Genomic DNA, 27,570 nt, shown 5'->3' on the forward strand with positions numbered 1-27,570 from the left:
TATCCATGTCCCCTCTTCTCCCACCCCTCGTTTGCAGTCCAGCATCCATGTCCCCTCCTCTCCCCCTGCCCCTCCACTTGCAGTCCAGCATCCATGTCCGTTTCTCATCCCCTACTTGCAGTTCAGAATCCATGCTCCCTCTCCCTAACCCACACTTGCAATCCAGGGGCATGCATCAGGGTATAGGTAATCAAATTCTCACATATCAAAATCTCACATACCAGTAGTCTAACAGCTATTATTTGTTACAGGTAATCTAATGAAGAAAATAATATTAGGATCAGTTGTACCAGCTGTTGCAATTCTGCTCGTAGCCTGTCTCTTCAGAATTTATTGTAAGCTTAACAAATATGCATCTCATCCTAAAATGCAACTTCCTTCTGTGCTGGTAAGCATGATTTAGTTTTTACAGAACGTTCAACAATTTGTCAAATGCTGACTGTTGATACAGTCACCTCACAATGCAACATTAATCCCTTCTTTTACTAACGCGTAGCGCAGGTTTTAGCACTGGCAGCGGTGGTAACTGCTCCAACGCTCATAGGGATTCTATGAGCGTCAGAGCAGTTCCTGGAACGGAACCCCGGTGAATATTGGGGGGAGTACTGTACTCAATACAAGAGATTGGACCAATCTGAAAAAGGGAAAATCAAAATATGACTTCAGAGAGCATAATTTCCAAAGAGTGTCGTAACATTTCTTTTCCAAAGTGTCAGTATGGTAAAAACATCATCTAATGTACTTTGAAGCAGGCCATTCAGAAGAGGTTCCCTGATTAGCATAACTTTAAAAATCAGTATAGTTTGCTGGGCCTATATTTCCAGACATATTTGCTAAGGCATCAGGCAACCAAGTGGTACAAATTAATATCTGAACATTTGAACAAGAAACCTAAAACTAGTCTAAGAGACATTTGGAGCATTGAGACTAAGCAACAGATTTCTGCTACTCAATGGCCACGGATTTGGTCCTGGAGGATGAGATGTACAATGTCAGCATCTGAGACAGACTTGTTTTTTTCTGTTATATAGAATTTTTTGGACCCCTGTTCGGTTGCAAAAGTTAGATAGTTCTAAGTCTAATAGATGCTGGCATTGTCATCTTGATATAGAGGCACTGGATCATCTACTGTTCTATTGTCCCTTGATACTTAAATTTTAGAGATCTATATAGGGTCAAATCACTATGATATTGGAAGTTCCATTATCTTTGTCATATCATGTAGTGTTGTTTGGAACATTATTAATGTCCAAGAGCCCAATAACTGCAAATAAGAATAGATTATTGCTCATCATGACAGCTTATTACGAAAAACTGGAAAAATTGGGACAGGTTAAATTATAGCTTTTGGTGGGAATCCTTATGCCAAACTTATAAGTTGGAAAGTATGAATTTGTTACAATTGGGACACTATAATAAATTCAAAGAAATTTGGGATCCATTAACAAAATTTTGTTTGACTTGATCATTAGTATTAACCCTTTTTTTCCCTGTAGGAGCATTTTTATACATCCAGGAGGGTTGGGCGGGTAGGGGGGGGAAATATGTACTTATAAATATATCATTTGATTGTATTGAGTGCTGTTTATTGTGCTAATTGTTTGACAATCTGTTGCACTTTATGTTGGCTTTTAAAATGAATAAAGAATATTAAAAAAAACAACCAAAGTGTCAGTATGGGCATCAAAAGTTAAGGATTGATCGAAGGTAATTCCTAAAATTTTTATTGTGGGAATGATGTTATAATTTCTCCCATTCAGCGTTAAAGAAGTCTCCATGATTTTATTTGATGGACTTGCCAAAAAGATATATATTTTTTTCTGAATTCAATCTAAGTTTAAAGTCCTTAGCCCATTTTTCCACGAGTACTCCACTTCCCTACGCCAATTTAGTTGCAAACACAACTCAGGATTGCGCAGAACTTTGGATGCCTACATTTGGGCTTCCTTTATAGAATGCGGGTGCACAAAGAATTTACCATATGACAAACAGTAGGGATTTACTTTTGTTTGAAATAAAATGGGAAATTTACCGTTTTACTGCTTTCATTTTAAAAACAAAGTAGTCAGTATTCAAAGAGGTTTAACCAAGCAGGAGAGGATCCTGACTGGTTCAACCCACTGAAAGTCTCTTAATCAGGCAGTGCTGTCGAATATTGACTCTAATCAGCAACAGCGTACCTGGCTTGGTAACCACCCAGGGCAGAGCATCCCCTCCTCCTCTAGAGCAGTGGCTCCCAACTCTGTCCTGGAGTACCACCAGCCAGTCGGTTTTTGGGATAGCCCTGATGAATATGCATGAGAGAGATTTGCATATAATGGAGGTGATAGGCGTGAATCTCTGCTCCGTACATATTCATTAGGGCTATCCTGAAAACCTGAGGCTGATGGTCCTCCAGGACAGGGTTGGAAACCACTGCTCTAGCACACCCCTCTCCAGGCAGTGCATGGAGCGGTTGAGAGGCTGTGATCCACGTGGCCTTCGGCTCTTCCAGTCCCCTGCCCCAGAACAGAAAATTGACATCACAGGGGGTGAAGGATGGTAGCGCCGACAGCCGAATGCATGAGGACCGTGCTACCCCACTGCCTGTACCCGGGATGGACTGCCCTCCACTGCCCCACCCTTCATATTCTAGAGCTAACCAGCTATTCCCTAACCTGCTAGGTTAGGGGCGATCCGGGGCAGAGTTTGGGCAGAGCTTCGACTTAGCCAGCTAGTGGGGATATTCTGTCCGCTAACCAGCTAAGTAGGCAAATAATGTTAAAATAGCAAAACAGTTGTCCTAACGTCATCCAGTGAATTAACTAGACACCAGTCCGAATAACTATTGGCTTATTGCACATATCCAGATATTCAATACCAGAAGCTGCGCTCACCTCAGCATTGAATATCCAGGGTTGATTCAGCCTAAAGCAATGAGCAGCTTACAAACCACAAACCACCATAGGCTGAATATTGAGTCCAAAATGAAAGAAAAATGCCTGGTGAATCTCTTCTGCCCCCAGGAAGAAGCATCAATAGGGTACAAGGTTGAAGCTTCAGCAAAAAAAATTAACCTAATTTGATTGTTCACACTTCTGAGATCTCTGAGGTCCTCTCAAGGAGCATCACTATCTGTACCCTCATCAAAAGAAATTGTATGACATGGTAGAAATTTCTACCGTGGCCTGAGGCGCTAAATGCTCTGATGCTCATAGAATTCTATAAGTGTCAGAGCAGTGTTGGGGCATTTAGCGCTCCAGGCCATGGTAGAAAGGGGGGGGGGTTAAATAAAATTGCGCTTTGCATGGACATATAAAGAACCTGGGCTTGATTGCCAGGCCAGTGTCCTATTTTCATGAAACAGCAGAGTCCAAGGAAATATGGTCAAGTTCCTGGAGGTAAAGGTCCATAAAAATTATCAGCCAAGTAGAGAGAAGCTCATCGCTGGAAATAAAAGACAGCATATCTGTTTTTTGAGGTGTGCCAGGTACTCATGACCCAGGCTGGCCATTGGTGGAGTTAGGTCTTCCTCAGCATAGTTTAACTGATGTTTTTCTGTTATTATAGTCACTTTGAAAATTACCCTGGCTACAAAAGTCTAAACAAATTTTAGCTGGAGAGCAGCACATATAGGTTTGGAAATTTAATCTACTCATTCCCCACCCCCACCCCCACCCCCACCCCTTTTATGAAGCTACATTAGGATTTTTTTATCGCTAGCCATGGTGGTATTAGCTCCAATGTTCATAGGAATTCTATGAGAATCCGGGCTAATACCGCCATGGCCAGCGATAGAAAGCCTACTGTGGCTTCATAAAAAGGGGGATGAGGGGGGTTGTTTTCCAGCTCTGCCTAAACATATCTTTGTGAATGCCTCCTTCCTCTCATCACAGCCCCGTTCCGCCCCCACATGAACGTTGTGTTTCCTTCCCCGAGTTCAGCGCCGTGTCTAGAGGGCTTCTGTGCAAACGTGACATTGATGTGATGACATCACGCTCATGCACACATGCATATGATGTCGTCTCTTTGACATCCACATATATGCAGAGGCCTTCCAAAACCTGGACAAACTGCTGACAAATATCTTCCTACTTGGGGCCATGACAATAACGCTCCACAACATTCATTCCTACCAGAACACCTGGCCTTGGTCACACATGTAGAACACAGATAAACCCTATGCAAATACAGGACCACAAACTAAAAGTCCTAATATACACAAATGAAACCCTAAAATGTCAGGCTCTGTATATAGTACAACACCAGAAAAACTGATAAAAATGCATTTCTTCCTGAACAGTGCAAAATATAAACAACAGATATAAATTCTGAAAACTGACACATTTCAATCACTAAATTGAAAATAAAATCACTTTTCCTATCTTTGTTGTCTGATGATGTTAGTTTTTCTACTCATCTTTTCCTAATCTATGATTTCACTTCCCTTCCATCCTATTTACCATCTCCTTCCTCTCTTTCCCTCTCCTATGGTCTAACATCTGTCTTCCCCCTCTCCCGCTGTTATGGTCTGGGATCTTTGTCCTCTCCTTCCCATAGTCTGTCATCTCTATCCCTTCCTTCTTTACCTTCTCCCTCATGTGTGGTCTAGCATCTCTCTGTCTTTCTCTTCCTTCCTTCCCTCCTCCTTCCTTTCCTTGGTCTGACAGATCTCTCTTCCTCCCCGACCCCCCCACCCCTTCCCATTCCAGTGGTTTGACATCTCTCTCCTTCCCTTCCCCTTCTCCTGTGGTCTGATATTTATATCTACCGCCTTTTCTTCCCTTGGAGATCTAGGGAATCTTTCCTTCACTTTCCTCCCCATCCAAGTTCAAGTCCAATATCTTTCTTACTCCCCAGTCTTGTGTTTGCTCACCCAGCGCTGCTGTAACCCTTCAGCCGTCATCAGCATCAGTGAACTAAACATGCTGCCTTCGGCGACCCAGAAGCTTTTTCTCTGTAGAGAGAAAGCTTCCGGGTTGCTGAAGGCAGCCTGTTTAGTTCACTGACACTGACAACAGCCAAAGAGTTACAAAAGTGCCGGGTGAGCAAGCACCGGATCCTGTGGGGAGTGGGGGGGGGAGGGGGAGGAAGGAGGACTCCAGATAGGTTGAACTGTTGTAGGGTTACTAGATGTCAGGTTTCCCCAGACAAAAGTTGTTAAATTGAAAAGCCACCTGGATTTCCAACAGAGTCCTCAAAAAGAGGACATGTCCGGGGAAATCCAGATGTCTGATAACCCTACACTGACCGAAACCTGCCTTTCAGCCTGCCTACTACCTGCCTACTACACTGCGGTCCAATAACTTTGCTGTTACTGCCCCTTCTCTGTGGAACTCATTGCCTACTCATCTACATTACGAATCTGATATAAAACAATTTAAAACAAAATTTAAAACATTCCTATTCCAAGACGCTTTTGGTTAAAAATGCCCTTTTAAGGGCTAAATTTACAATCAAAATTTTAAACTTCTGTTATTTTTACCCAACCGACTGTTATATCCTTTTATATATCAATTGTAGTTCTTCCCTACTATCCCATAGTGTGGCTGTATGTCTGTGTATGTCACCCTTTTTCTTGTTTTTATATGTTTCAATGTAATTTTACAATTTGTTTTTATGTAATTTTATTAACCGCTTAGAAATTAGAATAAGCGGTCAAAAAATATTTTAATAAACTTGAAACTTGAACTTGAAACTTGTTGGGGATCTAAGTACAGGTTGGCCAATTTTTAGACATTTACCTTAGTAAACAGCTGCTTACTTGGGTAAATTTCTTTCTAATAATTAGCCCTCAAAACGTATATTGCCACCATGCATCAGTTTATAAATTAAGAGGTGAATTTTCCCCCTTTTCTTAGAATCTACCTGGTCCAGAGTCAAAGAAAGATGGAAGCTTTAAAGATAAAGAGATAGTCTTCATTCCATCCAGCTATGAAACAATGGAAATTGTTAAATATATCTTGGAAGAAAAGCTAAACAATTGCATCACTGAGGTGTGGAACAGCAGATATGTTTCAACGGTCCAGCAGAAGAAAGGGTATACAAATGAAGAGTGTAGAGGAACAGAAGGCAACTCAGAATTAACTAACCTCACCTATGCAATGTGCATTGATGAAATCAACCATACTTCAGAATTAGCATCTCACGGGACCTCATCAGCAAGCAAACACGAGTTTCCATTCATTGCAAAGCTGGAGAATGCAATGCTTTATGTTAATCAGGATAAATCTACGGAATGGAACTCTCGCAGACTCCCAGGCATGAACGAAAACCATGCCTACATCAACCACAGTATAACAGAAGATCCTTTTCAGGGCAAATGGGGACTGTGTATCCAAGGGGAAAAAGGGCTTCAAGAATCACACTGTGCTACTTCCGTTTCATATGCTGGATTGTCCTCGACATTTCAGTGAAAGATTGTTATAGCCACATATGCAGGGGCTGTTTTAGAACAACAACCTAGGTTTGTCTTTATAAAATACTCTAAAAAAATAAAATAAAATTTGAAACAGTCAGAGGCATTGTTCTCTCTAAACTAGATAACACAGAAACGTGAAGGGGCATTTTTGAAAAAGGCATCTAAGTCCAACTTGAACATTTCCAGCTGAACGTTCAAAGTTGGAAATACAAAAATGGTCATTTTCGAATGGCAAACTGCTGAATGTCTAAATATTTACTTTTTTTGAAAATCAACTACTTAGATATCTTGGCTACCAGGACATCTAACTTTATACCCTATTTTCAATCAGAAAAGCATCCAGGTTGAAAACGTCCCAATCCTGACCATTTGGATGTGTGTGGGGCCAGCATACTAATGGACTAACCACATAGACATTCCAACAGAAAAAACGGGACATCTTAGAGCAGTGTTTCTCAACACGCAGTACACATACCCCTGGGGGTCGCGGGCCGCTTGGGGGAATGTGGCATGGCCGCCATGGAGAATATTCCCTACCCACCCATCCGTCAAAGCTGCACTGCCACTGCCGGGGATCCCTTCATGCTGCCTACCCCACACACTGAAGAAGCTGCCAGGGATCCCTGCTCACCCAACCCTCCCTCCCTCCCAAAGCTGACTCATAGGGCTTCTCTACGATGTCAGAGCTGACATCAGAGGAAAGCCTTCCGGGTCGGGAGGGGGGAGAGGTTCCCAGTTACATCCTTGCCACATTCGCTCCTTCAGCAGCTTGATGGAGGTACGAGCAGCCAGCAGCAGTTCACACGCTGCACATAGCTAACCCAGAAACCTTCTCTCTGACGTCAGAGCTGCATTGAATGAATCTATTCATAAAGGTGAATAATAAATCCCAATAAATAAATAAGTGTGCATTTAACTGTAAAAGCACCAGCAGGGCACTTCAGTGCTATTCTGTAATAGCGTACTTAAGGGATAATATTCTTATATATATATGCAAGAGGGTGTATACATGGATGGAGTATCGGCAAAGCTCCCATTTAGCATGTAACTTAGTACTGTAAGCAGGGAGAGGTCCCTGCACAGGCCCTGAGCAGAAGTCCCTGGGCACAGGCCTACTGTGCCCAGGCCAGGGCCCCATAGGACTGAAGAAACCCTTCCCATCAACGTGGGCTGTGCGTAGCAGCCTACCTGTACAGTCCAGTGGTTGTGTTTTTCAGGAATGTGATAAATCTATTTATAAACTCTGTTGAAACCCTAACATTTGCCATTTGTTAATGCTCATGTCAATAATCTAAAACACTATCAGTAATTTGACCAAGTAAAATATTTTCTTTTCTTCCATCTACCAATATCAACATAGACTACGTTTCATACTCTGTACCAGTGTTTTTCAACCTTTTCAAGCCAAGTACCCTTAAGCCTAACAAATACCAACCGAATACCCCAGGCCCAACCAAACTCCGCCCCTGAATCCACCTCCATACTAATTTCTTCTGTCCATTTTTCATATACACACAATATAATCTTATTAATACATAATGGTAACCACAAAATTAAAAAAACACAAAGCACAGTGTACACAGAGAAAATGTTAATTATCATTTATATTCAGGGGTTTTCAAAGAGGTCGAGGCAGATGACTTTAAAATATACCATGTCACCTCAGTAACAACAATAGAAAAATAGACAAATATAGTGCAAAATACAGACAACAGATATAAATTCTCAAAACTGACACATTTTGATCACTAAATTGAAAATAAAATCATTTTTCCTACCTTTGTTGTCTGGTGATTTCATGAGTCTCTGACTGTGCATCCAATATTTCTTTCTTTCTGCCTCCTGCTTGCTTCCTTTCCTCCAGACTTCATTCCATTCCCCAACCAACATCTCTCTCTGTCCCTCCATGAGTCCAACTTTTCTTCCTCTCTCATCCACCAGATCAAGTGCAGCATTTTTCACCATTGTCCACCAGCCCCATACCCATTTCTCCTTCTATCACCCCTCTCCAACACCATACCACATATCTCACTCCATCAATATGCCCAACATTCCTCCCCCTTGCATCCCCTTCAATATTTCCCTCTGTTCTCTCTCCACCACCATTTCCACAATTTCTCCCTCTCATTCTTCTGTTCTCTGTGTATCTCTACCTCACTCCTCTCTCTCTCTGCCCAATTTTCCTCCATGATCCATTCTACACCCCCCCCCCCAAAGCAGACCCTGCCATGCTCCATTTCCCCGCCCCGATGACGACGCAGCAACAGAGACAGGCCAGGCATATGCAGCAACTACACAACCAGCCAGTCCACAAGCCTTCCTCCGACATCAATTCTGACATCGAAGAGGAGGTTCCGGGCCAGCCATGCAGCTGGCTGGCCCGGAACTTCCTCTCTGACATCAGTATTGACATTGGGGGGAAGGTTTGTGGGCCAGTCGCTTGTGCAGTCACTGCACGCGCTTGGCCCATCTCTGTTGCTGCATTGTCGGTGGGGTGGAGCGGGGGAAATGGAGCGTGGCATGGGTTGGCTTCAGGGGGGAATTCAGTGTGGCAGGGACAGCTTCCGGGAGGAGGGGAGAGGCAGGGAGAAATCGGCGGTGGCAGCGGTGGTGGCTTCAGTGAGGGGGCAGGCAAGGAAAAATCCCAGGTGCTGGCCAGCCCACGCACCCACAACAGGCAGCCCATCCTCCAGCCCATCCTCCACCAAACAGCCATATACAGACATAGATCGTGCAAGTCTGCCAAGTACTAGCCTTAGTTCTTCAATATTTACTATTATTTTCTGATCCTAGATCCTCTGGGGCTCATAATCAAAACAAAAAAAGTCTACAAAGTGGCCTAAATGGGTACTTAGATGATCAAAAAGCCTGATTGTCCAAGTACGCATAACCAAAGCTAGTTTTAGATGTATCTAAAACTAGCTTAGGCCTTTCCCCTGCCTCTAAACGCATAGAATGAAAAGAGGCGTTTTTAGCGGCGGGGAAAGGGCGGGAGGTGGGCCGACCTACACATACAGCAGGTATAACCAAAGGTTTAGGCAGGTTGCCGAGTCGGCACTTATACGTTTTGACTTAGACCAAGTCAAAACAGGTATAAGTGCCGAAAAAGGGGCTGCTGAGCTGGTTGCGGCTGCCACGATCAGCTCAGCGGCCCCAGCAACCTGCCTACCCTCTACTGCAACGATCATGGCAGGAGAGATGGCTCATCTCTCCTGCAGCGATTGCAATTGCCCACCTCCCCAAACTGCAGCACTTCGGCGTAAGCATCGCAGCAGGGCATCTCCCCTGCCTTGATCCTCACCCCGAAGTGCTGCGGTTTGGGGGGTGGGCGATCACCATTGCGGCAGGAGAGATGAGCCATCTCTCCTGCCACGATCCACACCCCCCTCCTCCCCAGCAATGATCGGGGCAGGAGGGAGCCAAAGCCCTCCTGCCCGGCAAAACCCCCTACCCCCCACCCCCCTCTAAGATACGGGCAGGAGGGATCCCAGGCCTTCCTGCCCTCGTCGCACCCCCCCCCCCTCATGATCGCCCCCCCACCCCCGAACCCCTGCTCGGCTCCCCCGAAGCCCTAAGCCAGCTGGAAGCTAAAGAAGCACAGCCTGGGCTTTGCGGTCCCCAGTTATGTCTAATACCAGCTCTAGCAGGATACATATTTCAAATCTGAAATATTCTAATCACAAAATATAAAATAAATTTTTTTTTTTTTACCTTTTGTTGTCTGGTAATTTTATTCTTCAAATCACATTAGTCTCAGGCTTGGTTTTGGGTTCCTTCTGTCTTCATCATGGCATGACTGGCTCCTGAAAGTAAAATAGATGCAAGAGGAGCTGGGGAGGAGATGCCGAATCTGAAACGGGCACAATATTTTTACCACAGGAGCAAGACTTTTCACCACTCCCATGGGGAGATAAAAGTTCTTGTCTCCATTCCATGGGGCGGTGAAAGGTTTTGTCCTCATTCCTGCAGTAAACCAGTTGCAAATTTCTCCATTCCTGCGGATTTACTGCAATGACCATGGTTTACTGTGGTAAACGGTTCCCGTGTTATTCTCTAGGTGAGAGGCTGATATGCACAGAGGGTGATAGTGTCCGAAGATCTAAAGGCGAATAAATAGTGCGACAAAGCGGTGGCAAAGGGATGGGGACCGAGCTTGAAGGGCGGGGACAGGGCAGGGACGGCGACTAAGCTCGCGGGGATGGCACGGGAACGGGGATTGAACTCGCAGGGACGGGGCAAAGATGGGGACGAGCTCAAGGGGACGGGACGGGAACGGTGATAAAATTTTTCCCCGTGTCATTCTCTACTCTTACCTCCCAGCATATTCAGCTCCTTCCGATTATTAATCCCCAAATGCATTACTCTGCATTTCTTTGCATTGAATTTTAGTTGCCAGATATTAGACCATTTCTCTAACTTTTGTAGATCCTTTTTCATGTTTTCCACTCCCTCCTCAGTGTCTACTCTGTTAGAAATCTTAGTATCATCAGCAAAAAGGTAAACCTTTCCTTCTAACCCTTCAGCAATGTCACTCACAAAAATATTGAACAGAATCGGCCCCAGCACCGAACCCTAAGGGACTCTACTACTCACCCTTCCTTCCTCCGAGCGACTTCCATTAACCACCACCCTCTGGGTCTGTTCATCAACCAGTTTCTAATCCAGTTCTCCACTTTGGTTCCTAACTTCAGCCCTTCAAGTTTGGTCAAGAGCCTCCTATGAGGAACCATATCAAAGGCTTTGCTGAAATCTAAGTAAATTACATCTAGCATATATCCTCGATCTAGCTCTCTGGTCACCCAATCAAAAAATTCAATCAGGTTCACTGTATTTACAAAATCATAATTATGTCAGGTCTACAACTGGTGTAACAGGGAGCACCTAAACGTTTGGGTACCCAGATGCCACTTTAGAAAAGGCTCTCACTGCATAGCATTAGGGCACCTAAATGGAAGTGCCCACTTAAAGAATTTGTTGGCATTGTGCGTGACCAAATGGAAAATTGAATCATATGCTATTCTGGTGCTCTATAGCAAATTCCTTCTGGAAGCAAGTATGGTTAAAAAAAAATATAGGAAATACTCAACATTTCAGAAGTGTTGTCATATCAAGATATAATACTTAATATTTTTCAAAACAATTCATCATTAACCACTGATAACATTAGCTTAATTTCAATACTGACAACCATTGCATTACAAAATATTATTCACTCATGGAAAGGTACAATGGAGTTAAATATTCATTTCTGGTGGCAATCTGTATGCTGAACACATATAAATATGAAGTTAATGTTGCCTAGAAAAGTATTTCAAATTCTTGTATCAAACGTATGTAGGACCCCATCAAAAATTATGTGTATAACTAATTATTTCAATTCTGTTATTATATTTTAACATATTATATATATTATCTTTGATTCCAACCTATCAATATATTAGACTAATTTGAAAGGTTATTGTTAATTTACTCTCCTTTTACAAAACCACAGAAGTGGTTTTTAGCTAAGGGCGGTGCGCTGAATGCCTCTGTTAAATCCAAGAAGGCTAGGAATTCTCCTGGAGTCAACGCCGCTATGATTGAGCGGACCATCAACATGCGGAAGCGGGGAACTCTTAGTCCCTCATTCATAGTTACCAAAAGACACAAAGGATACGGTACTACTTGAAAGGGTCCAGAGAAGAGCGACTAAAATGGTAAAGGGGCTGGAGGAGTTGCCGTACAGTGAGAGATTAGAGAAACTGGGCCTCTTCTCCCTTGAAAAGAGGAGACTGAGAGGGGACATGATAGAAACATTCAAGATAATGAAGGGAATAGACTTAGTAGATAAAGACAGGTTGTTCACCCTCTCCAAGGTAGAGAGAACGAGAGGGCACTCTCTAAAGTTAAAAGGGGATAGATTCCGTACAAACGTAAGGAAGTTCTTCTTCACCCAGAGAGTGATAGAAAACTGGAACACTCTTCCAGAGGTTGTTATAGGGGAAAACACCCTCCAGGGATTCAAGACAAGGTTAGACAAGTTCCTGCTGAACCAGAACATACGTAGGTAGGGCTGGTCTCAGTTAGGGCACTGGTCTTTGACCTAGGGGCCGCTGCGGGAGTGGACTGCTGGGCACGCTGGACCACTGGTCTGACCCAGCAGCGGCAAATTCTTATGTTCTTATAAGTCCTCTTTTCCAGGGCTCTGTTGGTGGTCCGGGCAGCTGTTTTAATGTTGTTTTGTCTGAGGGGGAGGGGGCAAGAGCCTGAGAAATAAATGTTTGCTGTGCATCATCACAGAGATGAATATGCAGGCACCTGACAGCTGCCCAGGAGAGGAGAAAAAAAAGAGTCTGGGCCTGCCCTGAAGCTGACAAAAAAAAAAAAAAAAAAAAGCAAGCTTTGTGTAGGGGAGTACTCAAAGTCAGAGTGAGACTTGGAACACTCTTAGAGAGGCCAAAGGAGCAACAGAATCAGCCTTGGAATCAGTAGCATAATGAGGGTGAAAGGCACCCAGGGTGGTGGTGCCCCTCCCCCATCCTCTTCTCCACCCCCACCCCCCTCCACATGCTCCTGTACCTCTGTAACATTCCTATCGCAAGCAGCAACCCCCAACCTGTTGTCACGCCAACATTGGCTCTTCCTCTGACATCACTTCCTAGGCACAGGTCCAGGAAATGATGTCAGAGGAAGAGCTGATGCTGGCATGACAGCAGGTTGGGGGTTGCTGTTCACACCAGGAACATTACAGAAGTATGGGGGAAGAGAAGCCGCATGGACATGTGGCAGTGAAGAAGGGAAGGAGTGAGGGGGCGAAGAGGAGGATGGGTGCCTGCGCCCTCACCAAGACGGCGTCCAGGGTGGACCGCCCCCACCTTACTATGCCACTTCTTGGAATATAGTGAGACCCCCATTCACTTGTAAAGCCCCCCCCCCCATACCATTTGCACCCAAGAAACAAACAATGCCCAGGCAATTAATAACAAAGGCACTTAAGAATCCACTTATTGACTCAAACAGAGTCAAGACAGAAGTTACATCTACCAGGAAATATGTTAATATGTAGGCTGAGTAACTACAAATAGGTGTCCACAAATAGCTTGGTTTTCAATGGAATGGAATCTGGGTGCTCTAATGCCTTTATAGATCAGCTTTTCCCATGTAGCCTTGGAGCACCTAAATGGAAGATCCCACTTACAGAATTGGGTAGAACCTGACTGGCTGGGTGTATCTACGGAACCACTGCTCTAGAGGGCAAGATGAGCTGAAGATGGCAAAATGGCAAACCCTGCAATACCACTTTGCTCTACTATAACAAATTACAGTTTTCACAGCAGCAGTTCAGTACTCGTATTTAACACACATTTTCTCTGGAGATTAAAATCCAGCCTGGTAAGCAAGCCTTATTTCGGTTTCTGAACGTTTATTCAGATTCACATTATGAATTCTGTTTACCGCATTAAGGGAGCACTGATTTCTGTCCACAGTAGTTTATAGGATTTTTACAATGGTATAAACAAGCAAATAGAATTTTTGGCTGCAAGAGGGGCAACAGATGGGTAAACAGAGTGGGCTGGCATGACATGCAAAAAGAATTTATTAAGGATTCAGTTGACCCAGCAAATACTAGTTAAGATATCATTAGAGAGTGCAGCAAAAATAGAGGTGGTCAAGAAAAGAAAGTTACAGATTAAGAGAACTGACAACAGTAAGAAGACCACACAAGAATACCTTGTATACTATAATCACTGTGTGACCTTTTTACTAATATGTGCTAAACAGCCAGCATGGAAATTAGTGTGTGTTAAGTATTAATGCACAAGCACAGTAACTGTTACCGTGTAGGCAAGACAGTACCTGCAAACCCATGCATGAAATGGGGCAGGAACTGGATGGGTTATGGGTGGAGAATGGGCCTGGACTGCACACTGATTTGGTGCATTTATTTTTATTTATTTGGCATTTGATTTACTGCCATTTGAGGAACATCACAGCAGTTTACAGATCTGAATTGTTCAACAAGACCATAAATAAATAGTAGAAACTCTGACAGGACATCAAATCACAACAAGAACACGAGGGAGAGGATGCATAGCACAACAGAGCTTAGCCGAGTGGATAAAGTGATGTCCAGAGCACATTAGGAGTGGGGACGTGCATTTGGGACACCATAAAGTCTATTACCAATTGTTCAGAAGAAATTTCCTTTGACATTATAATTCTCCGATCTCAACACCCTTGTTTTACACAGTCTAACTGTCCTCCTAAACTCATTGATGCAATGTTTGTGACTGCCCTTATGCACATCTTAAAAAATTGGAAGTCCTCTTCATTACTAAACTATACCTTTTGGTGGAATTCTTTGAGCATGTATCATAAATTTGAATCATATGCTTATGAAAAGAAAAATATAATTCGACTTTCCAAAAGTTTGATACAATGTAAATCACCCTGGAAATTCCTAGACTCATATGTTCAATCTATTTCATAGACACTCCTCTCTTCTTCTTCTTCCTCTTCCTCTTTTTTTTTTTTTTTTTTCTTTACCTTCATCTTTTTCCTCATTTTATTCTTTTTCTTTCTTCCTTCAATTTCTCTTTCCTCTTATCTTTTCTTTTATTATTTTTTCATGAACAGTCCTAGTACTTTAGATCTTTTAAAACGATTCAATTCTACATTGCACAAAGTAACTGAATATTTGTTATACTAAATGTTTTGTTTTATTTTTTGATACCCTGTACTTGAACTGTTTCTTATATTTTTTCAAAAAACTCAATAAAAAATATTGAACTAAAAAAAAAAAAAAAAAAAAAAGGAGTGGGGAACAGAGTCTGAATGGATGAAGGTGGGAATGAATCAGTCACAGCACCCCTTTCAAGAGAAAAGCAGCTGTGTGCTTCCACAGATGAGTGTTTTTTCCTTACTTGGATATCATAATCATTGTGGATTTTTTATGGTCCATTTTAAGTAGGGTATAAGTAATATCTAACATTTAAAGTTTCCCTCTCTCACAGCACTTTAGTTATTAAAAAAGATATACACTTAATGGTGAAGATATATGTTTTTGGGTAGTTTCTGTGGTGTGCTTTCGGGTTCACATATATTGTAGTGGGATAAACCCTGGTGGAGACTCTACAGGCTCCTTTTACTAAGGTGCGCCAGCGTTTTTAGCACATGCATGACATTACCGCGTGGTGCGCTTCTACAATAATGGCAGTTCAATGCTGGCGTTAAGGTCTCGCGCGTGCGGCAATTTAGCGCACGCTATTCCGGGCGTTAAGGCCCTAACGCACCTTTGTTAAAGGAGCCCTAAGATTTTTTAAGACTTGTTTATTGTTAAATTAAGAATATGTTTGCTTCATTACTGATTGTGCTCTGCAAGTTGGGAATCTAAGAGCAGGTTTTTCTAAATAACTATTAATGTGAACCTCCTCTGATTTTTTTTTTTTAGGCTTTTTTGATTATGGGAATGAATCAAAGCCACATCTCGAGGGCTTTTTTTGAAGTGAGGCAGAGCAGGCTCCCTACGAAGACTCACAGGCTATTGATTCCACAGGGTACTGAGGATGTAGCTCTGACTACTATGCCATACACACCCCAGGGCAAGTCATTGTGAGAGGACTTCTACCTATTATTGATCTTTTTCTTTCCATTGCCTTATGGCATATACTCTTAGGGGGACATGAGAGTCTTACTTCTTGGGCAGGTAGAAAAGATTTCAATGGTACACATACAGAGATGAAGTCATTAAAATATTCCTGCTCCTCCATCAATTAACAGTATACTGACAAAATGTTTGTTTTATCAGTAATCATTCTCAATCCGGTTGTCATCATCCAGTCTAAGATTTTAGCAAAGACCAGGCACATTAAAGCATATGTATCCAACTTATATTACTGAGTTTTATTTAACAAGTGTCATTATCTTGCAATTGTTAGCAGGGACATTTTTCAGAAATAAGGACTGAAGCATGGCTGGTAAGAAAACCTTAATGAGAAATTGGTACCTCCTTAGCAGTCAATAAGAGTGATAAACTGGCGGAGCTAATAAAAAAAAGTAACATGACACAATAGTGACATCTACTGGCTAAGCAACTGCAAATCTGAAGCATGCCCTGTAAAATGATGGTCTCAACCTCATCACCTCTTACCACTTTGTACTGATTTATATATTTGACAGTCACTCTAAGACTGAGTTATCTGTTCACAGAATTTTCATTTAAACAAGCACTTCATTTTATGTACAGCGCTGCGTATGTCTAGTAGTGCTATAGAAACGATTAGACAATGAAAGATTTCCAAACTAAGTGGAGTTAAAAACATAAGAATTGCCGCTGCTGGGTCGCTGAGCTGTGGAAATGAAGATTGCCAAGGAATCGGGAAAATCCAACTCCGCGTTCATTGTCAGATCTTGTCAGATTGTGCCCAGCAGTCCGCTCCCACAGTGGCCCTTAGGTCAAAGACCAGTGCCCTAACTGAGTCTAGCCTTAGCTAAGTACGTTGTGGCTCAGCAGGAACTTGTGTTGAATCCCTGGAGGGTGTTTTCCCCTATAACAGCCTCCGGAAGAGCGATTCAGATTTTTACCACTCTCTGGGTGAAAAAGAACTTCCTTACGTTTGTATGGAATCTATCCCCTTTTAACTTTAGAAAGTGGCCTCTCATTCTCTCTGCCTTGGAGAGGGTAAACAACCTGTCTTTATCTACTAAGTCTATTCCCTTCTAAATCTTGAATGTTTCAATCATGTCCCCTTTCAGTCTCCTCTTTTCAAGGGAGAAGAGGCCCAGTTTCGCTAATCTTTCACTGTACGGCAACTCCTCCATCCCCTTAACCATTTTAATCACTCTTCTCTGGACCCTTTCGAGTAGTACTATGTCCTTTTTCATGTATGGCAACCAGTGCTGGACACAGTATTCCAGGTGGGGGCATACCATGGCCCGGTACAATGTCATGATAACCTTCTCTGATCTGTTTGTGATCCCCTTCTTAATCATTCCTAGCATTCTGTTTGCCTTTTTCGCCACTGCCACACATTGCCCAGACAGCTTCATTGACTTGTCTACCAGTACTCCCAAGTCTCTTTCCTGGGGGGTCTCTCCGAGTACTGCACTGAACATCCTGTATTCGTGTACAAGATTTTTGTTATCGACATGCATCACCTTACACTTATCTTCGTTAAACCTCATTTGCCATGTCGCAGCCCATTTCTTGAGCGTGTTTATGTTACGTTTCAGGGCTTTGCAGTCCTTCTGTGTCTTCACTTCTCTGATTAACTTTGTATCATCTGCAAATTTAATCACCTTGCTCGTCGTACCAATTTCTAGGTCGTTTATAAATATGGTGAAGAGCACGGGTCCAAGCACCGAACCTTTACCCCCACTCTCTGTTTCCTATCCGCTAACCAGTTTTTAATCCACATGAGTATTTCACCCTCGATTTCATGGCTCACAATTTTTCAAAGTAGTCGTTCATGCAGGAACTTGTCAAACGCCTTCTGAAAATCCTTATATGCAATGTTGACTGGGTCACCCTTGTCTATCTGCCTGTTTACTCCTTCGAAGAAGCGCAATAAGTTCATCAAAAAAAGATCTTCCTTTGCTGAAGCTGTGCTGGCTGGTCCTCATCAGATTGTGTCTGTCAAGGTGATCAGTGAAGCGGTCCTTTATCAGCGCCTCTACCATCTTTCCCAGTACCGAGGTCTGTAGTTTCCCTGATCTCCCCTCAAACCTTTCTTGAAGATCAGCATAACATTCGCCTTCTTCCAGTCTTCCAGAATCCTTCCTGATTTGATCGACAGATTGGCTATTAGTTGGATAAAAGATCCAATAACGGTTCTTCTAAAGTATCTTTTTTTTTTAATGAGTTTGAATAATTACAATATCCAATATTACAAAAGGAAAAAAGGATCTCATAAACAATACATAATCAGTCATGCATAATTCCTTTTTAAGCCCACATAAATGGGGAAACATGATACAATCTCACATAGAAATTATAAGGAAAAAATAAAGGAAGTAATTCTCGACTCACCCTTGCGAATCTTAAACCTTTCCTTACTTTTATAGGGATTCTTAATTTTTCTCCTCTTATTTCTCAGCAGTGAAACTTAAAGAAAAAATTAACTCATTTCTGTTCTCCAGCGATTAAAAATTGTTGTAGTTGAATGGGATCCAAAAAAACATATTCAGTGTCTTGTAACTTGACAAGACATTTACATGGGAATTTTAAGTAAAAAGATGCTTCTAGAGCCAATACACTAACTTTTAACCTCAAAAACTCTTTCCTCTTTAATTGAGTAGCTCTAGAGACATCTGGAAAAATTCTAACCAATTCCCCACAAAATTTTGTTAACCTATTTTTAAAATAAAGTTTCATTATTAACATCTTATCTATCTCACTCATGCATGTTATCATCAGAGTGGACCGAGTCTGAATCACATCCTGACTATCTTCCAAAAATTCAGTCAAATTAATTTCGGTTGTGACCAAATGGTCCACCTCCTGGGCAGATTCTATTTTTTTTTAGGAACATAATAATAATTATTAATTGGAAAATTCTCCGCATTGTGCAGTCCCAGTATTTTTTTTTTTTAATTTCCTTAATAGGATTTCAGATGATAATAAATGAGTTACTGGGAAATTGACCAAGCGGAGATTTCTCGCTCTATACATATTTTCCATTAATTCAATTTTAGAATGTATCACTGTAGAATCCTTAACAGCAGATACTGAGACAGCTTGAAGTGTATTACATTGAGCTTCCATCACATTTAATCGTTTATCCAAACAACTCAAACTGGAATCCACATTTTCTAATTTATGAGAAACAGACTGTGAAAAATCCACCGTTTGTTTCATCGTTGACCTGAGAAACCCTTCAACTCTAGAAATACCTAATCACAAGTCTTTAAGGGTAATATCTTGTGCTTCCTCCGTTAGTGGTTGTTCCTCCACTACACCTGAAAAATCAAGTGATTTAGGTATTTCAGTATAAACGAACTTATTTATCTGGGTGGAGGATACCACTTGTTCAGTGGAACTAGTAGGATTTATATTCCTACTATTACTTGATACTGGATGAAGGAGAGGAGACCGTTTGACGGGACTCCTTGAAGCACCTGACATAGAGGAATTCATGTTAAGTGGTGCTACTGAAGAATTTTCAGTTAGTAATGTTAAATGCCTATCCATGTACAGATACAGCTGGTGTTGAGCTCTTTGGTTTAATTTTTCTTTTCCCCATATTCAATTTATCAAATATTTAAAGTAAATAATACAAACTTGAATTCCAGCTCCTAGGCTCCTCGTGGCTACAAGGGGCTCCCAAGGGGCCAGACGTGCCCCTTTGGGCACGTCCCTTCGGCCATGCCCTGCGGCTGCAACCGCAACAGCGGCTTCAATTTAAGAAGTTGGAGACGGACCCAGTGACATCAGGGGTCCGTCTCATTCAGTGCCTGCCCGTTCAGCTGGGGAAACAACAAATTGCTGCTGCAGGAAGCTCAGGAGCAGCAATAGAAGTCGCCTCTGGTATCCCTCTAGACAGGTATCAAGCTCCCCCTAAAGTATCTTACCACCACCACCCCACCCCTTTTTACAAAACCATAACACAGTTTATAGCTTCAGCTGTGGCACTAACAGCTCTGACACTCATAGAATTCCTATGAGTGTCAGAGATGTTACTGCCACGGCTGGCACTAAAAACTGCACTATGGTTTTGTGAAAAAGGGGGGGGGGGTTAATGCACAAAATTGAATATTATAAAGAGATGGGTGAGGCAGATGCGAGAACAGTTTTGTGGTTTCTTGTAGGTTCACTCCTAGGCTCTTGGTCACCTGCTTTGGAGACTTAGAACATAGCTACCGTACTAGAACAGACTGAAGGTCAATCAAGCCTACTATCCTGCTTCCAACAGTGGCCCATCAGATCACAATCTACATATGTTCCCTCTAAGTGGCATGCGTGAGCAATCACTCATACATTTTCATGGTCGCTCACAAAAATACTGACCCGATCCAACTTTCAAACAAAATTAAACTATAAAAATGTAAACTAAACTAAATCAATTACCATAGGTGTGATCTCAGCGAGAGGGAGAATTAGAAGTCCTTGAGCATGCGCAGATGCATGCTCAAGGCAGGCAGGCAGAAGCCGGAAGATCTTCTAGGCACAAGATCTGTGCCTGCGCTAGATAGGGGGAGGGGGGTAAGTTTAAGTTGTTCGGGCGGGGGGCTGGTTCGCGCGGGGGTGGGGTTGGAGCAAGGGGGCCTTTGCGAGCGGGGGGGGAGCGATGCCTGTTATCGCGGGGGGGGTGCTCGCAAATCGAGTCAACGCTTAGTTTGCGAGTCAAAACGCTTAGTTTGCTGAGTGTTTTGCTCGTCTTGCAAAACATTCGCAAACCGAGGTTTGACTGTACTTGGACCAAAACCTGTTGATGTTTAGAGCTTGTCACTCACATGAAAAATTTTGCAAGCACCTTGCTACTCCTTAAATGGAGCATTAGTCACAAGTACCTGGCAAGATTCCAAAGATTAAAATAGATTGTTCTATGAATATGCAGTGGATTTTCCAAAGCTCGTTTTAATAATGGCCTATGGACTCTTCTTTTAGGAAATTAGCCAAACCCTTTTTTAAACTCTGCCAAGCTAACTGGTTTTATCACATTTTCTGGCAATGAATTCCAAGATTTAATTACACATTCAAAGAAGAAATTCTTTCTCTGGTTTGATTTAAATCCATTACTTACTTAGTAGCTTTATTGCATGCTCTTAGTCCTTGTATTTTTAGAAAGAGTAAACAAGCAATTCACTTCTATCTGTTCTACTCCACTCAGTATTTTATAGACTTCTGTCATATCTCCCCTATGTCGTCTCTTCTCCTGACTGAAGATCCTTAGATGTTTTAGAACATTGTTCCATCCCCTTTCATTTTCATCTCATAACTCTGTATCTGTTCTAATTCTGCTATATCTTTTTTTGAGATGTGGTGATCAGAATTGCACACACACACACACACAGTATTTTGAGATGTGGCTGCACCATGTAGGGATACAAAGGCATTTTAACATTCTCATCTTTGTTTTCCATTCATTTCCTGATAATTCTTAACATTAAGAACATAAGAACATAAGCATTGCCTCTGCCGGTTCAGACCAAGGGTCCATCGTGCCCAGCAGTCCGCTCCCGCGGCGGCCCCCCAGGTTCGTGACCTATAAGTCCTTACCTAAAATCTTTATTCCCTATTCATTAGCACCTGTATAGTTACCCTCTATCTGTACCCTGCAATCCCCTTCTCCTTCAGGAAGTCATCGAATCCCTTTTTGAAGCCCAATATTGTACTCTGCCCTATCACCTCCACTGAGAGTGCATTCCAGGTGTCCACCACCCTCTGAGTGAAGAAGAATTTCCTAGCATTCGTCTTGAATCTGTCTCCCCTCAATTTTTCTGAATGCCCTCTTGTTTTTGGTGGCCCTGTTAGTCTGAAGAATCTGCCTTCTCCACCTTCTCTATGCCTTTCATGATTTTATAAGTCTCTATCATGTCCCCTCTAAGTCTCCGCTTCTCCAGGGTAAAGAGCCCCAGCTTTTCCAACCTTTCAGCATATGAAAGGTTTTCCATGCCCTTAATCATCCTTGTCGCTCTTCTCTGGACCCTCTCGAGTATCGCCATATCCTTCTTGAGGTAGGGCGACCAGTATTGGACACAGTACTCCAGATGTGGGCGCATCATCGCTCGATACAGCGATAGAATAACCTCCTTCGTTCTGGTAGTGATACCCTTTTTGATTATGCCCAACATTCTGTTCGCTTTCTTTGAGGCCGCTGCACATTGCGCCACCAGTGTCATTGTTTTGTCCACCAAAACCCCCAGGTCTTTTTCTAGGCAGCCTTCCCCCAGTACCCTCCCTCCCATCGTGTAGCTGTACATTGGGTTCCCCTTCCCCACATGCAAGACTTTACATTTCCCTACATTGAAGCTCATCTGCCATCTTTTCGCCCATTCACTCAGTTTGTTCAGATCTCCTTGTAATTCTTTGCATTTCTCAACAGTTCTGACTCTACTGGAGAGTATTGTGTCGTCCGTGAATTTTATAACTTCGCACTTTGTCCCTATTTTTCAGGTCATTTATGAATATATTGAACAGCAGTGGTCCCAACACTGACCCCTGTGGGACCCCACTTGTGACCACTTTCCAGTCCGAGTAGTGCCCTTTTACTCCTACCCTCTGTTTCCTGACCGCCAGCCAATTTCTGATTCATCTATGCACGTCCCCTACCACCCCGTGGCTCCACAGTTTCCTCAGTAGGTGCTCATGAGGTACTTTGTCGAAGGCTTTTTGGAAATCGAGATATTTGATGTCTATGGGGTCACTCTTGTCCAATTTCTCGCTTATCCCCTCAAAGAAATGCAGTAGGTTCGTTAGGCATGATCTTCCTTTACAGAAACCATGCTGGCTTGTTCTCATCAGATTATTTTTTTCTAAATGCTCATTGATACCTTCCTTGAGCAATGATTTGGCCATCTTCCCCGGAATTGAGGACAAGCTTACCGGTCTGTAGTTTCCTGGGTCGCCTCTCAATCCCTTTTTGAAGATAGGTGTAACATTCGCTATCCTCCGGGATTATCCCTGTTTTCAAGGTTAAATTGCAAATCTGCTGTAGTAACTCCGCAGTTTTGTCTCCGAGCTCTTTCAGTGTTCTCGGGTGGATTCTATCTGGGCCCGGAGATTTATCAGCTTTTAGTTTATCTATCTGCTTTAGTACATCTTCGAGGTTTATCTCCTTGCATGATAATTTTCCTTCTTGGTCTCCCCTGAAGATTTTTTTCCAGTTCCGGCACGATGGATGTGTCTTCTCTTGTAAAGACTGACGCGAAGAACATGTTTAGTCTGTCAGCCACATCTTTTTCCTCCTTCACCACTCCCTTCTTGTTGCCCTCATCCAGAGGTCCCAGCTCATCCCTCGCCGGCTGCTTTCCTTTCACATATCGGAAGAATGGTTTAAAATTTCATGCTTCCTTAGCTAGTCTCTCTTCATATTCTTTCTTTGCTATTCTGACCACTCAGTGACACTCTTTTTGTTGCTTCCTATGCGCGTTTCAATTTTCTTCGGTTTTGTCTTTTTTCCACTTCCGAAATGTCCTTTTCTTGTCTCCTATCACTTTCTTTACTTCAGTGGTTATCCATGCCGGGTCTTAAGTTTGATTCTTTTTGCATCCCTTTCTAAATCTGGGTATGTACAGGTTTTGCGCCTCATTTACCATGTCTTTGAATAAGGACCAGGTTTGCTCCACAGTCTGCACCTTCTTGGAGCTGTTTTTAAATTTTTTTCTCACCATTCGATTCATGGCGTCATAGTTCCCTTTCTTGAAGTTAAACTTTGTTGCATTGGTTCTTTTTCCCTTTGGTAGTCCTACTTCCACTTTGAACTGAATCATGTTGTGGTCACTGTTACCTAATGGACCCACTACTTCCACTCCCTTTGCAGGTCCTATCAGCCCGTTGAGGATTAGATCCGCTGACCCTCTCGGTTCCTTTCAAGTTGTTCCATGAAGCAGTCTCGTACAGCCTCCAGGAACTTCTTTTCCTTTGTACATTTTGAAATTCCAAGACTCCAGTCTATCCCTGGATAGTTGAAGTCTCCCATAATTATTAGTGTTAGTGTTCCTGCATTCCCGCCTCAATTCGTCTTCCATTTCTGTATCATCTGCTTCAGTTTGCCCAGGTGGACAGTAGTACAGTCCCATCTTTATCTCGGTTCCGTTCCTTCCTGGTATTTTAACCCATAGTGATTCTTTTTGCTTTCTTAGCTACTGCTGCACACTGAGGTGACGCTCTCAATGTATCATCAACAATGACACCAAGATCCTTTTCCTGGGTGGTGACTCCTAACATGGAACCCTAAATCACATAGCTATAGTTCTGGTTCCTCTTTCCCACATGCATCACTTTACACATGATCACATTAAACATTGTCAGCCATTTACTGCCTGCTCAAGAGGAGGTGGTAGCAGTTAGCGCATGTGGCATTTTAGCGCGTGCTATTCCACGCGTTTAGGCCCTAACGCACCTTTGTAAAAGGAGCCCAAAGTCTCTGCATATACAGATAATATTTTGCTTCATCTGAGGAATCCTGAAACGACCATTCCACATTTACTAGATTTGATTGATAGAGTTGGGAAATTTTCAGGGTTTAAAATAAATTGGAGTAAATCAGAGGTTCTTCCGCATAATGTACATTGTCCAAAAGGATTATTTGATTCTTTCCCCTTTCTTTGGAAGGAAGAGTATATAAAATATTCAGGAATTTGGATTTATAAAATGCTGGAAGAAATGAGGAAAGTAAATGAAAAATCTTTATTGCTAAAGATCACAGAAATGTGTGAGCAATGGAACCCCTTACATCTGTCTTGGTGGGGGAGAATTCAAACGGTTAAGATGATGATTTTGCCTGTGGTTTGTTACTAAATGGGCATGTTGCCAGTGTTTTTTCAGGGGTCCTTTTATAAAAAGTTAAATAGTATTCTGACTAAATTTATTTGGCTGGGGAAGCTACGAGAATTGCTTTAGTATCTTTACAGAAACCAATTGCAGCGGGTAGGGTAAATTTTCCCAACTTTTATAGGTATCATCAAGCCTATATAATGCGTCAGGGTATGTATTGGATCCTCCCCAAGCTCATGGAAAATATTACAGACTGGCTATGGTTGGAATGGCAACTCCTGTCTCCACTGCGATTAGGTCACGTTTTGAGTATCAAGCTTCCAACGTTATACAAGAACGATAGAATTTTGTTAGACACTTGGCAGACATTAAAAATTATTAATAATTTAACACCTATCCATAGATCTACTTGTCAGTCCCTCTGGCTGAATTCCAAAATTCAAATTGGCGTGTTTAAGGTCCTCTGGAAGCATTGGATGCAGGCGGGCATACGTACTCTGGATGATGTAGTATCAGAGGGAAAGCTGCTTGACTTTTCACAGCTGCAACACACATTTGGTATTGCTAAGTCTATAAGTTATAGATTGTTGCAGTTGAAGCAAGCAATTCAGAAGGGGTTCCCTTATTGACAAAATATTAAAAATCAGTATAGCTTGCCGATCCTATGCAGAATATCTGAATTTTTGAATAAGAAACCAAAGACTGGTCTCCGTGACATTTGGAGCATTGAGATAAAGCATCAGATTACTGCATCTCAATGGCCACGGATTTGGACTTGGAGGATGAGATGTACGGCGTCTGCATGTATGAGACAAACATGGTTTTTCTTGTTACAAAGAGCATTTTGGACCCCTGTTCGATTACAGAAATTAGATAGTTCCAAGTCTAATAGATGCTGGCACTGTCGTCTCAAAGTTGGGACATTGGATCATCTATTGTACTATTGTCCCTTGATACTTAAATTTTGGAGATCCATTTGGGATCAAGTGAACAAAATATTGGAAAACCAGTGGCACTGACATACGATACCATCCTATTTGGTACATTAATGAGGGCTAAAAGCCAAATATCTGCTCTAAATAACAAACTTATCTTTATAATGACAGGGGTTGCCATACAACTTATTTTGAGGAACTGGAAAAATTGGGATCGATTAAATTATACTTTTTGGTGGGAATCTCTATTGCACACTTTTAAAATGGAGCGTATGGTGCCATACAACAGGGACATTATAGGAAGTTTATGGAAATTTGGAAGCCATTGACAAAATTCTGTAAGGAGTGATTGTTGATTTTCCCCTTTTGATAATACATGTCCAGGGTAGGTGGGAAGATTTTTTTTCAATTTTGAGTGCAAATTTTGGGATAAGTAGAAGAGGGGGATGATATAGCTGAAATAGCTACACTGAAATCTTCAGTTACCAGGAATCTTCCATACTGGATGGTGCCCCTGCAATCCAGTCCTGATATCGCTCTGTTGTTATTTCCACTGTGTCAATCACCTTAATAAAGAACTACAATTGCCAATATCAACTGTCACAAATTTAACTGTTGCATTCCATAACAAAGTTAAACCATCCTGTTTTGTTCTTCATCTTGTGGGACAAGGATCCTGGCTAGGCCTAGTGGCTCTGCTGAATCCTAGTCCTGGAGTTAAAATAAAGGTAGTGGAACACAGATTCTTTAATATATCCCAGAAATCGCACACTAAAATGTCCAGGTGGTTCAAACAAAACACTTTTAATGAAACATCAAAAGTTTCAAACAAAAATGTCAGAATTTGGCACGAGTGAAAACAAAACTTCCAAAAATTCTCTTTACTTCTTTTACCAAACAAATAAGTCCTACTCCTAGCACCAGCCGTGCTTCCAGAGTCAGTCCAAACTAATAACAGCAAAATCCTCAGTTTAGCCTTCTGGCCACGTTCAGGGTATGACAGAATAGTCCATGCATCAAGTCATAGCTTTTGAGTATAAGGCTCTTGGATACTGGCTCTCATTGTGTCCCTGTTAGGTTGAGCAAAAAGTAATCCCCAACAGTTTGAGAGGAGAGAAGCCTGTTCTCCACAGGTGTTACCACTCTCCCAACAAACAGGCTTTGGTATAACTTCTGCACCTTCTAGCACAAGTCAGAGCAGTGCATAAACTGCTCTCAAAACATAAATTAAAAAAAAAACAAAAAACAACTCTTCACAAGAAAAAGAAAACCTGCTCACATTCCATGGGGTGCTCTTCCCCTTGGGACAAAACATAGTCCTCCAGCCATTCCATGTCACAAACCTCGGGCTGGACTTCAGGTTCCTCCATTTCCAAATCCTTGGGAGAACCTTCTTGTGCTGGCCATGGATTAGCTGCCAGAGCTGGCATCCTCCTCAGCTTGACTTCAGCTTCCAGTCCCAGCTGTCTCTCCTCACCATCTGACGAGAAAAGCTCAGAAAAAGGGAGCCTCGGCAACGGGCCACGCCCCCCCCCCCCCCCCCTCAGCAGGGTTAGCAAAATTCTTAAAGAGCCTTGTCCTTTCAGTCACTGTCTGAGCTCTGGGAACTTTTAAAGGGGCTGGCTCGTTCCTAAAGCTGTGCACAGTATTTTTACTATACACAGGATGTTTCCTAATCTTGGTCACAGGATCTTTAGTGGGGCTTACCAGGGCTTTCTCCTTGGATTTAGTAGGACTATCCAGATCCCTGTCACAATGTATAAATTCTTCCAGTTTAGCTGGATCTTGATAATAACTGGTCCGGTAATTATAAGTTATTT

General features: G+C 42.4%; 1 protein-coding gene across 1 annotated transcript in view; it reads left to right on the forward strand.

Moving 5' to 3' along the window:
* The window catches only part of LOC117357793 (interleukin-20 receptor subunit alpha-like), a 33,826-nt gene extending 25,847 nt beyond the window's left edge, over positions 1-7,979 (forward strand). The window contains exons 6-7 of the mRNA XM_033938904.1: positions 252-388; positions 5,841-7,979. Of these exons, the coding sequence (XP_033794795.1) occupies positions 252-388; positions 5,841-6,395 (692 nt within the window). The 3' untranslated portion in view covers positions 6,396-7,979. The remainder of the gene's footprint in view (positions 1-251; positions 389-5,840) is intronic.
* The last annotated feature ends 19,591 nt before the right edge of the window (positions 7,980-27,570 follow it).

Source organism: Geotrypetes seraphini, chromosome 3 (genome assembly GCF_902459505.1).
Source record: "Geotrypetes seraphini chromosome 3, aGeoSer1.1, whole genome shotgun sequence".
Lineage (NCBI taxonomy): Eukaryota > Metazoa > Chordata > Amphibia > Gymnophiona > Dermophiidae > Geotrypetes > Geotrypetes seraphini.